The sequence below is a fragment of the Lissotriton vulgaris genome, chromosome 2_1 (genome assembly GCF_964263255.1).
Source record: "Lissotriton vulgaris chromosome 2_1, aLisVul1.2, whole genome shotgun sequence".
NCBI lineage: Eukaryota > Metazoa > Chordata > Amphibia > Caudata > Salamandridae > Lissotriton > Lissotriton vulgaris.
The window spans coordinates 2,071,341,355-2,071,356,399 of NC_141687.1; the positions used below are offsets into that span (position 1 = coordinate 2,071,341,355).

The 15,045-nt window shown below is 46.6% G+C and overlaps 1 protein-coding gene across 1 annotated transcript in view; it reads left to right on the plus strand.

Moving 5' to 3' along the window:
• The window catches only part of LEO1 (LEO1 component of Paf1/RNA polymerase II complex), a 233,683-nt gene that overhangs the window by 191,796 nt on the left and 26,842 nt on the right, over window positions 1–15,045 (plus strand). Inside the window, exon 11 of the mRNA XM_086958300.1 lies at window positions 1,168–1,268. Within this exon, the coding sequence (XP_086814426.1) occupies window positions 1,168–1,268 (101 nt within the window). The remainder of the gene's footprint in view (window positions 1–1,167; window positions 1,269–15,045) is intronic.

Genomic DNA, 15,045 nt, shown 5'->3' on the forward strand with positions numbered 1-15,045 from the left:
GTGCCTTTTCTAAACACCACCTGTGAACTAAGCCAGCAATTGCCCATTTTCTTACACTTTTTTTTTCCACATCTGAAGTAACCCTGCGTTGGGTCGTTGTCTCGTTTTTCAGAGTTCTGTAACTTCTGGACGCTCCTTAAGCATGGTCTGAAATGCTTCACCACAGTGACTAAATAATGGTTCAGATAAGTTTGTTACGGCGCAAAAGTAGCAATGGTCATCAAATATTTCTCACTGAGTACATGCCCAAATTAATCTTGTACTGATGTTTTGCCACAAACCACTAGAGGGAGACACGCAACTACATAATAGAGTTGGCCATTTTACACTTTTCTAAACGAATTCACTGTAATTGTTCAGATTCTTTACTTGCAATCGAGTTTTATTGTTTGGCACGTAGCACAGAGTGCTATTATTCTCTCTTTGTATTCTTTCTGTCGTGTTCTTACTCCGTCTGTATCCGATCTTTCCTCTAACTAGCCTCTCTCCCTTGTTTCATACCCTCCTGCTCCCTCCCCCCTTATACAAGGCTATTTTCCTCTGGTCTTGTATCTCTGATTCCTTGCCTGTTTATCTCTTTTATTTTAGCCATCTTTTCTGCCTTCTCTGGCCTTTCCCCCCTAGTTTTTCTGGTCTTGTTTCCTAATTTATCAAAGGTACCTTCTCTTGTTTACTTTGCCCATTTCAGTGTTGGACTCTCACTTCCTATACATCATTACAGAAGGTAAATTAGCTGCGTCTGGGGATTTCATTACAAACCACTTCTTTGACGCACTAGGGCATACATAACTGAAGAATGTCTTAAGGCAACATTGGGCAATGTCAAGATGTAGTAATTAAGCAGAAACCATTTGCTCTAGCGAGATTTGTTGAAAAGATTGGACTGAAATGCACACTGACTAGCCAAGAAAGCCCAGGATGGCGTTGCAGATTCGATCAGTTTGTAAGAGGTGGTTCTGGCGTGGCAAAGTGGGATGGAGAGGGTACAGGTGGCATGCCCTTTGCCCCCGAGATTTCATTCAGCGGGGCCTGGTAGGAGCCTTTCCGTGTCATTATTATCCGTGGGTCTCTCCTTGTAACTGGCGTCATTGCATTGAGAATAAGTGACAGCCAATGTGTTCTCCTCTTACCTCGACTCTTGCTTCATTTCTCTTTTTTCTTCTTCAGAGGAACGTGCCAGAATCTATTCTTCGGACAGCGATGAAGGCTCGGACGACGACAAAGCCCAGCGACTGCTCAAAGCAAAGAAGATCAACAGCGACGAGGAGGTGAGGAGCGTGCACGCTTTCTATCTTTTCTACGCTGTGTACTTATTACGGGATGTCATTCAGAGAGACTTGGCGCCACAAGGTCTTTGAAAACTCCATTCACATGATCTCTACATCTGTGCGCTGCTCCACCGCCATTGGGTTTGCATGAGGCCTTCACCAGCCGCTCAACCTTGGAATGCCTCCCTTTCTTCTAGTGCACAGTACCAGTATGAGGTAACGAGGAGGCATCATGTCGCGCCAATAGCTGCAAGGGACAGCAGGAAGAGGGAAGGAAAGCTGCTTTTCGGAGCATCGATGGGTGATTTATAGTGAGATGTGTACACTTAGCTGGATACCGAGGACGCGTTTCAGTGATCTGTCCGGTGACTGTTGCCTCTGCGACCCTGGTCGAGTTTTGAAAAGCTCTGTGTGGGCAGGCCATCAGAGCCCAAGCTCAAAAGATTTTCGCCTTGGTATAATTTTTCACAACAATGATCCTTTCTGGTTGGAAGGCCTGAAACAAGAGTCACAACATCTGTATGTGTTGTTTGAGGACTGTCAGTCATAATTTGTATGACAATATCAGGCGCTCTCCCGAAAGGAGGCGCTACCTTGCACTTGTCCCTCTTAGTGGTGGGAAGACCTCTTCTGATTTGCAGCATTCTTCCTCACGGCATGAAGTCTCTTGTTGGAGCCCTTGCACAGGCTTAGTCACCACAGAATTACAGACAGTAACTCTCTTTTCTGACGAAGAAAACCAGAGAAGGGAAATAAAAGGCCCTGCTGTCTTCATTTTCCACAGATTTCCTGTAACTGCCTCCAGTGGTGAAGCATTAATCTCTGTTTTCATTAAACTCTGTTTTCTGGTGGACCAATTATTGACCTTCCCCTGTCAGGCTCCCTCCACTGCTGCTAAAGCCCATACTGGATTTGTGCTGCGGAATCACGCATGCAGCTTATTGACATAGCTTCGCACCCCGCTTCCTCCCATTGCCTCGGTGGGATTGGGTCACTTGCGGTGGCCGGCAAAATAGACGGTGGTCTCTCCCATCTTAGTATCTCCTCCCACTGTGGTAAATTCCTCTTTTATGAGTTCCTTTACTACCACTCCTGACGTTTATTCACCCCTACCATTGTTCTCCCTTCCCATAATTGTGTCAGTTTTTGGTTCTGGTCACCTACTATTGATGTTGGTAGCCACCGCTTCAAACCGTATACAAGACAGCAAATGACTCCCAAGCAAGCAGAGCCGCTTAACGCTCTGCATCTTTGTGGGATTTCCATTCAAGCTCCTCAAAGAAGGTTCTAAGAAAAAATCTCAAGCTGGTAAGCCTGTCCCCTTTGAGTGTTAGACAGTGAACCCTTTAACCATGTTCACATGGTTAACTTTTTTTATCTAACTACTGAAATAGGAGAGAAATGCATAAAAATTATCACTGATTCTCCTGACGGCCATTTCTCTTGCATATGCTTACCACCAGTCACTCTTACTTCAAAATGGGTAGATTTCCTTCAATTTATGGACGCACCTGATGTCCTTCCATGGTTCTGAGAAACCAGGCCCGAGCCCGTGCATGACCCTTTTTTGTAAAGCAAAGCCTACCCACTTATACCTCTGAAATCATTCCATCCTATTCCTCTGCCTATACGTTTGCATTAGTGGTGGCTCTCATGTAATCTTTATTCCACACAAGCAATGATGCAAGGATTACAGCTCCTAAAGGGCATGCATCGATGTTATGAAAACTGACTTCAATGTATATGTTCATGGTGCCCACTTAGTTCCTGGAGCATTCGTTTTTGTTCTAAAATAAGTGTTGGGAATGGCTTCTAGAAAGTCATCTTAGCCGACAACATCAACTAAGAGTCTATACACTTTCAAAAACCGCCAGTCTTTATAAGATTTGCTTTTTCTCTAAAGAACTGCAGAGTGAGCAGTTTCCCTGATAAGTTTTCTGAGACAGGCTAACTCAATGGACAGCATTAGAATAAAGGAAGAAACCCCACTAGAGCTTTAATTTCACTTCTTCCCCTAGTTGCCTTCTTGATCCTTTATTGTATGTTCTACCAACCACTTAAGGTCTGATATAGGATTTGAAAAACGTACTCCATCCATCAGGGAGACCAGTGTAGGAAAGTGCCCCTATTGACATGGTCACCCCCACTTTTTGGTGGGTATTCAATGCAATTTTGAGAGAAGTGCACTGGGTTCATGCTATCCAGGTTCCCAGCACCAGATCTCTTCCCTAAAACTGTACAATTGTTCCCGCATGTGCAATACCTGTAGCACCCCCTGTAAGTCCCAAGTAAATGGTACCCCCGGTACCTAGGACAAGGAGGCTAAAGAGGGTCCCCAAGGGTTGCAGCATGTATGGTGCTATGCTACCCCTTAGAACACTCATGCAAACTGCCAATGCAGGCTGTGTGACATGGTACAGAGAAAAGTAAAGACATGACGTGGCACACCTGTATGCCATGCCTAAAGACACTGCATACAGTATAGGTAAGTCACCCGTATACAGGCCTTACAGCCTTAAAGCAGAGTGCACTATACAACGTGTGTCAACCTATCTGCATGAGCAGATATGAGCCTGTGATCTCGAAGTCGATTCTTAGATATTACAAGGAACAAGGAAGCCATTTTACTTGCATGTGTTGAACACTGTTAATTATGAGTTCCCCAGCTACATGATGGCTTCACTGAATCTAGAGATGTTTGGTAACAGCTCGAATAATAAACCCGAACTGATTCTGGTGATGAATTCATTAATACATGCAACCAGAGCGCATCTTAAAGGTGCCCCCTGACCCTACCGACTACTATTGCACTGGCTGACTGATGTAGACCAGCCTGCCACCACAGGTTTCTGCAGATCAGAGCTCGCCGTCTCTGAGGGCAGCAACAATCCCTGCTCCGGCCAGAGTTGTTATCTCCTCCAAGCAGGATGCATAAGTAATCAGCATATCAAGGCAGGAGGCTTCAAAGACCATAGTCGACTTTGATATGCGACTAAAGGCCTCCCCGGATAGAGAAAAAGACCCTGCCGCCCTAGCCCCATTTGGCACCAGGACAGGACGAAAAATTAGATTTTCAGGATGCGTGTTCTCCATCAGGCTAGTTCCACTCTTGAGGGTGGGCTACCTGATGTGAACAAAATAGTGAAATTCCAACATTATGGTTTTGGTGGAATTAGGCTTACTGGGTCAGGGTTATGCCCACTTTGCATAGGAAGGAGTCATAGGAGTGTAGTCGCCCTGAAGGTAAATAGTCAATTGGTGACTACCTGTCACACCCCTAAACATACCAAAATTGAGTATTTAGGAGGCATGCCGGATACCAGGAACTTGAATTTGACAGATTCAGAATGAGGACACAGAAGAGCCATGAGAAAAGCGAGAATTAAAGACTTTCTGTGGATTTTTGGTGCCACACCCTGCCTGCACAAGTCTCGACAATGATGTCCTGCAGTTAAACAGGTTCAAGAACCCCTGGAGACTGCCAGCCTTTTGCAAATTGCCAGCGATCTCCCTTGGAGTAGAGGAGCTACTCCCCTGCAGTCCGCAGGCACAGAAAACGCAAAGTCAGTTTTGCTGAGTTGCCGTTAGGCGCATCAGCCTCCCAGGAAAAGAACCCTGTGCTCCTGAAGGTCAGATCTGTCCCCCACCAAGTGTGAGGACACCAGGACCAATCTAAACTGCACATGACCAATGCCCAGGATACCAGACCCCTTGCAGCAAACAGCGTCCTTGAGAGTCCAATCCGGACTCCCACTGCTCTGAGACCGAGCATCCATCGAGGGACGTTCGCCCTGCAGAGACCCACTTCCAAAGTGGCCCAACAGTCCTGATTTTGCAACCTCAACTGGCGAGACTGATAACCGCAAGGCCCTGGGGTGCACAGAGCCCAGCTGACCCTGCTACTACGCACTTGAGAGCCCCAGTCTGGGTACCATTGAACCAGCTAAGTCCCCTTTGTCCCCTTAAGACCCAAAACCCCTGCCTGGAGATCCCAAACTTGTCCCCCTCTGCAGCCTGTTTCTAGTTGCACCCCCCCTTTTTTCCACTGGTGTAGTGTGCACTGCTACACTGGTACCAACCAACCAGCTGTGCCCGCTAGTCTCGAGGACCTTTGTGACCCAAGCCCCCCAGCTGGTAGCTCCCGGAGTTGTTTGCAAGTCCCCCTATGCAGCCTGTTTCTAGATGCCCCCCCTCCACTTTTTTCCACCGGTGTAGCATACACAGTTACCAACCCGACTAGCACCTCTGCACCTGGATGCCCCAGAGCAGGTAACCAGTAATTGGTGGTGGTACTTTGGCCCCCTACAACCGTAAGTCCTAAAGGAGACCATAGAAACCATTCGCAAATATATGTATGCAACATATGCCTTTTCTCCCATAGGGAAGTATTGCAGCATAAAGACGCGTTTAAGTGAACTATTTACTTACCTGTAAAAATTCAGATTAAAAAAGTATGTTCGAGGCATATGGGCTGCAGATGGTACATTATGAATAGATCGCCATCTGGTGTTGGGCTCGGATGATTGCACTTTGTTTTTCTCTTGGAGAGTCTTTTGTGGCTTGGTTACTCCTCCTTTGGTTGGTAGTGCGCATGGGCATCGGCTCCATCCTTAGATTGTTTTTTTCCGCCATCGGGTTCGGATGAGGATTGAAGCGCTCCTGATTAACTTCGGAAAGAAGTGAATTTTCGGCGCGTATTCCATTTCCAATTCGACGGTATTGTTATCGAACGCGATTTCATTTACATTCCGACGCGTTTCGACGCCAACATAAACGAAAAACTTTGATCTACGTCAACGAACAGGAGGCCTTTCTCGACGTCGTCAAGCCCGGAGTCCATGGAAAGGACTCCATTTAAGAAATGTCCAGAGTGTGGTGCTAAGTTCCCACACAAGGACCTACACGAGGTGTGCAACCTCTGCCTGTCTCTTGAACACGAATCCAGGGACTGCGAAGCCTGCGCAGCATTCCCCTCCAAGTCGACGATTAGAAATCGTCGAGCTAGAAGACACGAGGTTTCCAGAATGCAGTCGGAGGCGATCCCGGAGCTGTTCGAAGACCAGCACCTCGATGAAGAAGAGGATCATGAAGAACAGTCGGGGTCGGAAGGGGACGAGTCGGATGTCGAGGAACTCGACGTGCAACAAACCGTGAGTGACGACGTCCCCTTACCAAAAAACCGACCCCGTGCGGTAACGACCCCGCCTTCGAGCCCGGTCAAACCGCAGCAAAAAGTTTCCGACGCCCCGCCTTCGGGCCCGGCAACGAAACTGAAACTGAAACCGAAACTCTCGGCCTCCCACAATGTCGGATCCGAGAGACGGTCGACATTGACTTCGACACCGAAGCTGCATGCAAGAGAAAGCTCGGCATCAAAGCATTCCATGTCGAAACCGAAACATGCTTCGCCGTCGAAAACTCACTCAACACTGAAAAAATCGGATTCGAGCAAATCTTCGGTGCCGAAAACACCGAACATTGACGATCGAAAGCAAAGGCACCTTTCGGAACCAAAACACTCGGTACCGATACAGGAGCAACAGACAGATCCAAAACAAAAGATTTTGTTTATTGATCCACAAACTGGCAAAGTGGTGACTAAGAAGAGGAAGAATGAACAGCTAGAAGACAAACCTCTTCCTTCTAAAAAGAGAACAATGGGGAGAAATACAACTCCTCCTACTTCTCCTCGACCTAAAGGCACACCCTCTTCTCCTATTCCTCACACTATGCCAAATATTCCTCCACCTTCTACACCAAGACCATCTACACCTCAGTCAGATGTAGACAGTGATACAGGGGAGGGAGAACCTCATGGGGATGATGACACTATCCCACATGAGGATGACCCATAGGAAAATTATAACGCAGGGTCAGATGATGACAACGACCCAGAGTTATATCCCTCAAAGCCTTCAGCACCTGATGATAACACAGGGTTTGTACAGCTTATTAATAGGGCAGCAAAATATCATAAGGTAGACCTACATACAGAACCTCAAGTAGAGGATTTCCTATTAGAGACACTACCTACTACACAAAGAACATCAGGTACTCTACCTATGTTGAAGGGTCTTCTCAGTCACACAGCAGACATATTCAAAGACCCAGTGAGGGCTAGGGTGTTAAACACAAAAATTGATAGAAAATATAGGGCAGCTCCAAAGGACCCAATATTTATCCAAGGACAGGTACCTCTAGACTCGCTGGTAGTATCAAACGCTCGCAAAAGAGCGAACTCATTATCCACAGGAGAAGCCCCTCCACCGGATAAGGAGTCAAAATTAATAGATGCATCAGGCAAGAGAGTAGCATCACAAGCGTCAAATAGCTGACGCATAGCCAATACACAAGCGCTACTTGCACGATATGACAGGGCACATTGATGAGTTAGAAAAACTCATCACACATCTCCCTAAAGAACATCAGAAAAGGGCAGATCAGCTAATACAGGAAGGAAAGATTATAACTAACACTTCCATTAAGTGCGCCCTGGACGCGGCAGACACTGCAGCAAGATCCATCAACACCAGTATCATGTTAAGGAGACATGCATGGCTTAGAGTGTCAGGGTTCAAACAAGAGGTACAAACATCCTTATTGAACCAACCCTTTGATCAGAAAACACTTTTTGGCTCAAGCACAGATGAGACCTTAGAAAAGATGAAAAAGGATACAGAAACAGCTAAGTCAATGGGAGCATTACAACAGCCAACACAAAGGGGTTCCTTTCGTAGATCCACCTATAGAGGAGGCTCAAAAAATACAGGAACAAATCAGCAATCCACCTCTTTTACACCTACGTCACCCAAAGGTAATTCAAGAGGCAGTTACAGAGGTAACAACAACAAGGGTAGAGGTCGCGGAAATAATAACAACCGCAACCCCCCAACCCCAAAACAGTGACTTAATACAACTTCCCCCAGACCACATAACCTCGGTCGGGGGACGTCTATCACAGTTCCTACCTGTCTGGGAAAACAACACATCAGACAAGTGGGTGAGACAAATTATCCAACATGGTTATTGCCTAGAACTCACAGCTACCCCACCAAACATCCCCCCCAAACAGCGTCCAATGAGTCAAGATCATCTGACATTGTTAAAGGAAGAAGTACTATCACTGCTACAAAAGTATGCCATAGAGAAGGTTCCAAAAGATCAACAAGGGACAGGAGTATACTCTCTATACTTCCTACTCCCCAAAAAAGACGGGTCTCTAAGACCAATCTTAGACCTCAGACCTCTCAATGCATACATAAATTCGGAACATTTCCATATGGTCACGCTCCAACAGGTTCTTCCTTTACTGAAGAAAGGGGACTTTCTTTCTACACTGGATCTAAAAGACGCTTACTTTCATATCCCAATTCACAAAGCACACAGGAAATACCTAAGGTTTGTAGGGGAAGGACAACATTATCAATTCAAAGTCCTTCCGTTCGGGGTCACAACGGCACCAGGAGTGTTCACAAAATGCCTAGCTGTGGTGGCAGCACACCTAAGAAGACAACAAATACACGTCTTCACTTACTTGGACGATTGGTTAATAAAGGCCAAGTCACAAGAAGAATGCCTTCACAACACACAGAAGACCATTCAATTGCTGCACCACCTAGGGTTTACGGTGAACTACAAAAAATCACACCTGCCACCAAACAAGATTCAACAATACCTGGGGGCTACTATAGACACAGAAGGAGCCATAGCATACCCCAATCCAATCAGGATACAGACGATGGTCAAGTTAATACAAAGATTTCAACCACAAAACTCACTACCAGCACGAGTGTTTATGCAGCTGTTAGGCATGATGTCCTCCTGCATACTGCTAATACCACATGCCAGACTACAAATGCGTCCACTACAGGAGTGTCTAGCGACACAGTGGAATCAGGCTCAAGGTCAGATTACAGATCTGGTGTTGGTCGACGACCGTATGCATTGCTCTCTGAAGTGGTGGAACACAAAAAACATTTCCAAGGGACGGTCGTTCCTAGAACCAATTCCACAAGTGATACTGACAGCGGACGCATCGCTCTCCGGATGGGGAGCGCATATGGACAAATACACAGTGCAGGGCAAATGGAGTGTGCAGCAAAAGAGACTGCACATCAACTACTTGGAACTATTAGCAATATTTCTAGCACTAAAAGCTTTCCAAATGCAAATAACCAACAAAGCAGTCCTAATCAGAACAGACAACATGACTGCAATGTATTATATTCAAAAACAGGGGGGGACACACTCTCTCCAACTATCCAAACTAGCACAGGACATTTGGAGATGGGCCATTCCTCAAAAGATCTATCTGTTAGCAGAACACCTACCAGGAGTTCAAAATCAGATTGCAGACATCCTAAGCAGAGAGTCAGAACAAGTACACGAATGGGAGCTGCACGACCAGATACTGCAGCCATTCTTCCAAAGATGGGGGCAACCAGAGATAGATCTGTTTGCCAATCATCAGAACGCAAAATGCCAAAACTTTGCATCCAGGTACCCACACCACCGGTCCCAGGGCAATCAACTATGGATAAATTGGTCCAACAGATTTGCTTACCCTTTTCCCCCTCTCCCACTAATTCCATTAGTGGTTCGGAAACTGCAACAGCATTCAATGACAATGATACTAGTGGCACCCACGTGGGCAAGACAGCCGTGGTTCACCACGCTACTGCAACTCTCACTAGTGCCACATCAAAAGCTAAGATTATTACCCATGCACCTTACACAGAACCATGGAGAAATAATGCACCCAGATCCCAAACAATTGAACCTAGCGATCTGGCTCCTGAGGTCATAGAGTTTGGATATTTAGATTTACCACCAGAATGTATGGAAATCATTAAACAAGCAAGACGCCCTACCACCAGAGCATGCTATGCAGCAAAATGGAAGAGGTTTGCTGTACACTGTAATAGTAATCACATCAACCCTCTGGACGCATCCACTAAACAGATCATTTGCTATTTACTACACTTGCAGCAATGTAACTTAGCATATACCTCTATCAGGGTTCATCTCGCTGCTATAGCGGCGTACATACAAAACAGGCAACATCTTTCCCTGTTTAAAGTACCAGCAATTAAAGCTTTCATGGAGGAACTCAAAAGAGTCATTCCACCAAGACGACCACCTTCCCCAGTCTGGAATCTCAACATAGTACTTACCAGACTAATGGGACCACCCTTTGAACCTATGCACAGGTGTGAAATACAATTCCTCACATGGAAGGTAGCCTTCCTTATAGCTATCACGTCACTCAGAAGAGTAAGTGAGTTACAAGCTTTTACGATTCAAGAACCATTCATGCAGTTACACCAAAACAAAGTGGTTCTTAGAACAAACCCGAAATTCTTACCAAAAGTAATTTCTGCATTCCACATCAATCAGTCAGTGGAACTACCGGTCTTCTTTCCAAAACCACAGACAGTAGCGGAAAGGGCCCTACATACATTGGATGTCAGAAGGGCAATATTGTATTATATAGAAAGAACACAAAATTTCAGAAAGACAAAACAGCTATTTGTTGCGTTTTCTCCTACACATAAGGGCAATCCCATCTCTAAAGCGGGCATTGCCAGATGGATTGTAAAATGTATTCAAATATGCTACTTAAAAGCAGAGAGGACATTAACTGTTCCGCCTAGAGCTCACTCTACACGTAAACTAGGAGCATCTATGGCATTTTTGGGAAACATTCCACTAGATGACATATGCAGAGCAGCTACCTGGGTTACACCGCACACCTTCACAAAGCACTATTGTGTAGACGTGCACACAACACAACAAGCTAGAGTGGGACAAGCTGTATTAAGGACTTTATTTCAGACAGTTGCAACAGACACGGGCGACCACCGCTAGGGAGAGAACTGCTGTATAGTCTATTCATAATGTACCATCTGCAGCCCATATGCCTCGAACGGAATATGCTACTTACCAGTATGCATCTGTTCTTGGCATAGAGGGCTGCAGAGTGGTACATGCCCTCCCAGCCTCCCCGGAAACCTGTGTCTGTTTCAACAATATCTTATTTAGATACACTTACATGGGCATTTCTATCTGTATTCTATCATACTACTCCATCTAACCCTACTATGGCAAAACAATCTAAGGATGGAGCCGATGCCCATGCGCACTACCAACCAAAGGAGGAGTCACCAAGCCACAAAAGACTCTCCAAGAGAAAAAGAAAGTGCAATCATCCGAGCCCAACATCAGATGGCGATCTATTCATAATGTACCACTCTGCAACCCTCTATGCCAAGAACAGATGCATACTGGTAAGTAGCATATTCCTTACTTAGATAATGAGATTCCTAGTATCACAATTTATATAAAAATGACTTTTTTTTCTAAATGCGTCTCAGATTTATTCCTGAGTGTGTCTCATTTACTGCCTCTGTTAGTACAATAAAGGCTTTGCACTACGCTCTGAAAAGCCTAAACTACTTCCCCTCACTGCCACAAAAGAGAGCATTTAGTGTTCTCATTTTTGCCTCTGTAAACCAATAAAGGTTGCCTGGACTCTTTACATAGTGCACCTCGTTTTGGACCGCTATATAAAGAGCCAGCTTAATACACAGACTATATTACCTCTGCCATCCTGACGGACTACCATCCATCAAATTTGGAAATGACCATTGGCCCAACAATCAAGCTCTGTATATTAAAAGGAGCTGCTATGAAAGCAGTACCTTTCCAGTGATTTAAAGACGAAATGTTTGGTTGATGGTTGTCATCAGTTTTGACAGCTGTTCACCAGACTTTCCAAAACTTTTTTTGTTTCTGAAACAAACTCCCAAAGTGAATAAGAAACAGTAAATGACTTCCGCGACCTGGGAGTTATTTCCTAGGATGCAGGAGTAGTTATTTATTTTCTGTCTCTTACCGTCAGGTTTTTCCTGGCGTGAAATTGAGCGGGTGGTGTACTGTCCTTCCTTTGACAGCCCATACTCCATGGACTATTGGAGGACGTTTTGTGTTAACAGAGTCAACAGGGGTGCTATTGATAGAAAACTCAACATCAGTCCATCTCTAAGTGAGACAGGCACATTAATGTCTCTCTCTGTTGTGGACTTGACTTCTGTTCGTAATACAGTGCTGATAGCAATGGAGAAGTAGTGAAAGATTTCTGGGTCCTCGACAGAAGTACCGAATGTATGGAAGGCAAGCCTTGTTTCCAGGCAGAAGCCTGCTCCTCTTCGTAACTTCATGGCCTTAAGTTTTCTTGGTGCCACAGAGCTACATGAACCTTTACTCTTCTGCTGGGTTCTTTGGCTCAATTATGTAACTTCTGAATTAATGTGGATACGTACCCCTCTCCATACACCCCTATCTCTGGGGTGTAGATTTCTAAAGAACTTGGCTTGTTTAGATATAGACTCTTAGAACCAGTCCGATGCAAAAGGTACCCAACTTTTTGGCTCAAATGTATCTATTCAGCAAATATTGAGGTCTATGACTATAGTGCTAATTTCAAATGCTTTTTGTTTACTCTTCTGAGGTTATCTTCATCTCATAAGCCCCAGGGCCCTGTTACCTCCTCTATCAATTCCTCCTGAAACATGGCTCATTCAGATTTGTATGTGCATCTCACTGCCAACACACCAATACTGCCAATACGGTGAACACTACGGAAAGTGGTGCATGGTCAGAGAGTTCCGCCGCCCCTATGTCTACGCTGGACGCTGGACGCTAGCGCTCGAAGCGAGGCAGATGCTAGGAAATAGTCAAGGCGCGCATAAGTCTTGTGAGCGTTGGAGTAGTATGGGTAATCCCGGACTCCCGGGTGAAAGCAGCGCCACAAGTCAGTCATCCCCAGTTCTTCCAATCTGTTCCTCCCCCCTTCTGAAAAGGTGCCCGCCTGCGTGGACCGCTGCGCTGACCTGTCAAGGAGGTTGTCAAATACTAGATTAAGGTCCCAGGATGTGTCCGTCAGGTACAGAGGCTGCCTCTTTAGGTGCCTGGTGGAAAAACGTCCACTGCCCCTCGTTTGGTGCATATGCTGAAATCACTGTGAAGGTGTCTGTTCCTATTGAAAATCTGCAGGACCGCAGGCGCCCCTTAAGCTTGGTCCCCCTGTGTAACACCTTTCCTCTAAATCGCTGAGACACCAGGATTGCCACCCTGCCGTCTTCTTAGGCGCAGATGAAAAGAAGTGGCGGGACTTAAGCCTGTGACAATCCTTGGCCAGCAGGTGCGTCTCCTGAAGAAGACAAATATATGCTTTGTAATTCTCCAGCAGAGACAACACAGCCTGGCGCTTCACGGGGTTGTTAAGCCCGTGCACATTCAGCGTGAGGATGCACAGCTCATTAACAGGCATCAGGAAGTATCCCCCTCACTCGCTCCAACGCACAGACCGCTGGCCCATACACTTTCCACCGCCCGTTCCGCAATCGGTCTGACCATCCGTGACTTCTTTGTCCCAGCTGCTCCCCAACCATCCTCACCTTGTAACTCACATACAACCCCAGCCATACTCTGATCCGGAACCCCCCGCCCCAACCCATAAAAACTACCCACCCAACCATGAAGCAAAACAAATACAACTGTCCCCCCCTTCGAAAAACTCCTAGTCAATGTCCATCATCCGAAGATAAGTGGTAAAGTGTCACCTCAGGGAAGATCGACTGCACCTCTCTCACGAGTCCCGGTCCCCCGCCGACAGCAGGTCCATTTCTACCAAACCTGCCCACTCAGTAAGTGGCATGATTCGGCTTTCAGTCGGGCTGGACCGCCTCCAGAGTTGAGGATACCGCTGCTAAGGCAGCCCCCGCTGCCCCTTTTCGATTGCCGCTGCTGGAGGCTTGTTGACTCTGCGTCTTCTGCGTTGCTGCTGCCATCTGGGCCGTCCATCGTCTCGGTCCGGTGTGGGATCCGCTTCTCCGTCCATCTCCTCTGGAGGGTCGATACCCAACAGTTTGCAAGATTCTGTCAGGGATCTCAGCTGAAACAGCTTGTTGTCCTTCTTGAACATCAGCCGGAAGGAGTGTCCCCAACTGTAAGGAATTTTGTGCTGTTGCAGAAAGGCCGTGACCGGCTTGAAGAGTCGTCGCTTCTGCAGTGTAATGGCAGACAGGTCCTGATACAAGACCGGAGTTTGTCCCTTGTAGGAGAGAGGGTGCAGGTGTCTGGCTTTTTGCAGAATCTCCTCCTTGGTGGGGAAGTCCTGTACACATGCCAGGATATCAGGCGGGGGGCCCTTAGTTGGGCGCGGCGGGCCCACTCTATGAACCCGGTCGATCCCTATCTCTTCCTCTGCTGAGCGCCCTAAAATGCGATTGAAGAGCCCATTAGTGAAACCCAGTAGGTCTTTGGTGTCCTCCGCCAAGGTCACTCCCCGGATGCGGACATTATGGCGCCGGGAGCAGTTCTCAAGGTCTTCCATGTGAAATGAAATGAAATGAAAATGTGACTTGTAGAGCGCTGCAGCTGCCCTGAGGCGTCCAGGCGCTAAAACAGAAGAAGCACTCTTAAGGTTACTTTTAGGCATTGAATAGCAGGGTTTTTAGCTGTTTCCGGAACGTAGTCAGGTTGGGGTTGTTCCTCAGCTGCAGAGGGAGGGAGTTCCAGAGTTTGGAAACATTATACGAGAAGGAGCGTCCTCCTGCTCTGGCTCTGCGTATTCTGGGGATTTCGGCCAAAAATGCTGTTGAAGAGCGAAGAGATTTGTTGGGCCTGTAGGGAGAAATCAGGGGGCGATTGATGTCTGGGCCCGTTTCCCAGAATGTCTGGTGGGCGATACAGAGTGATTTAAATTTTACTCTGT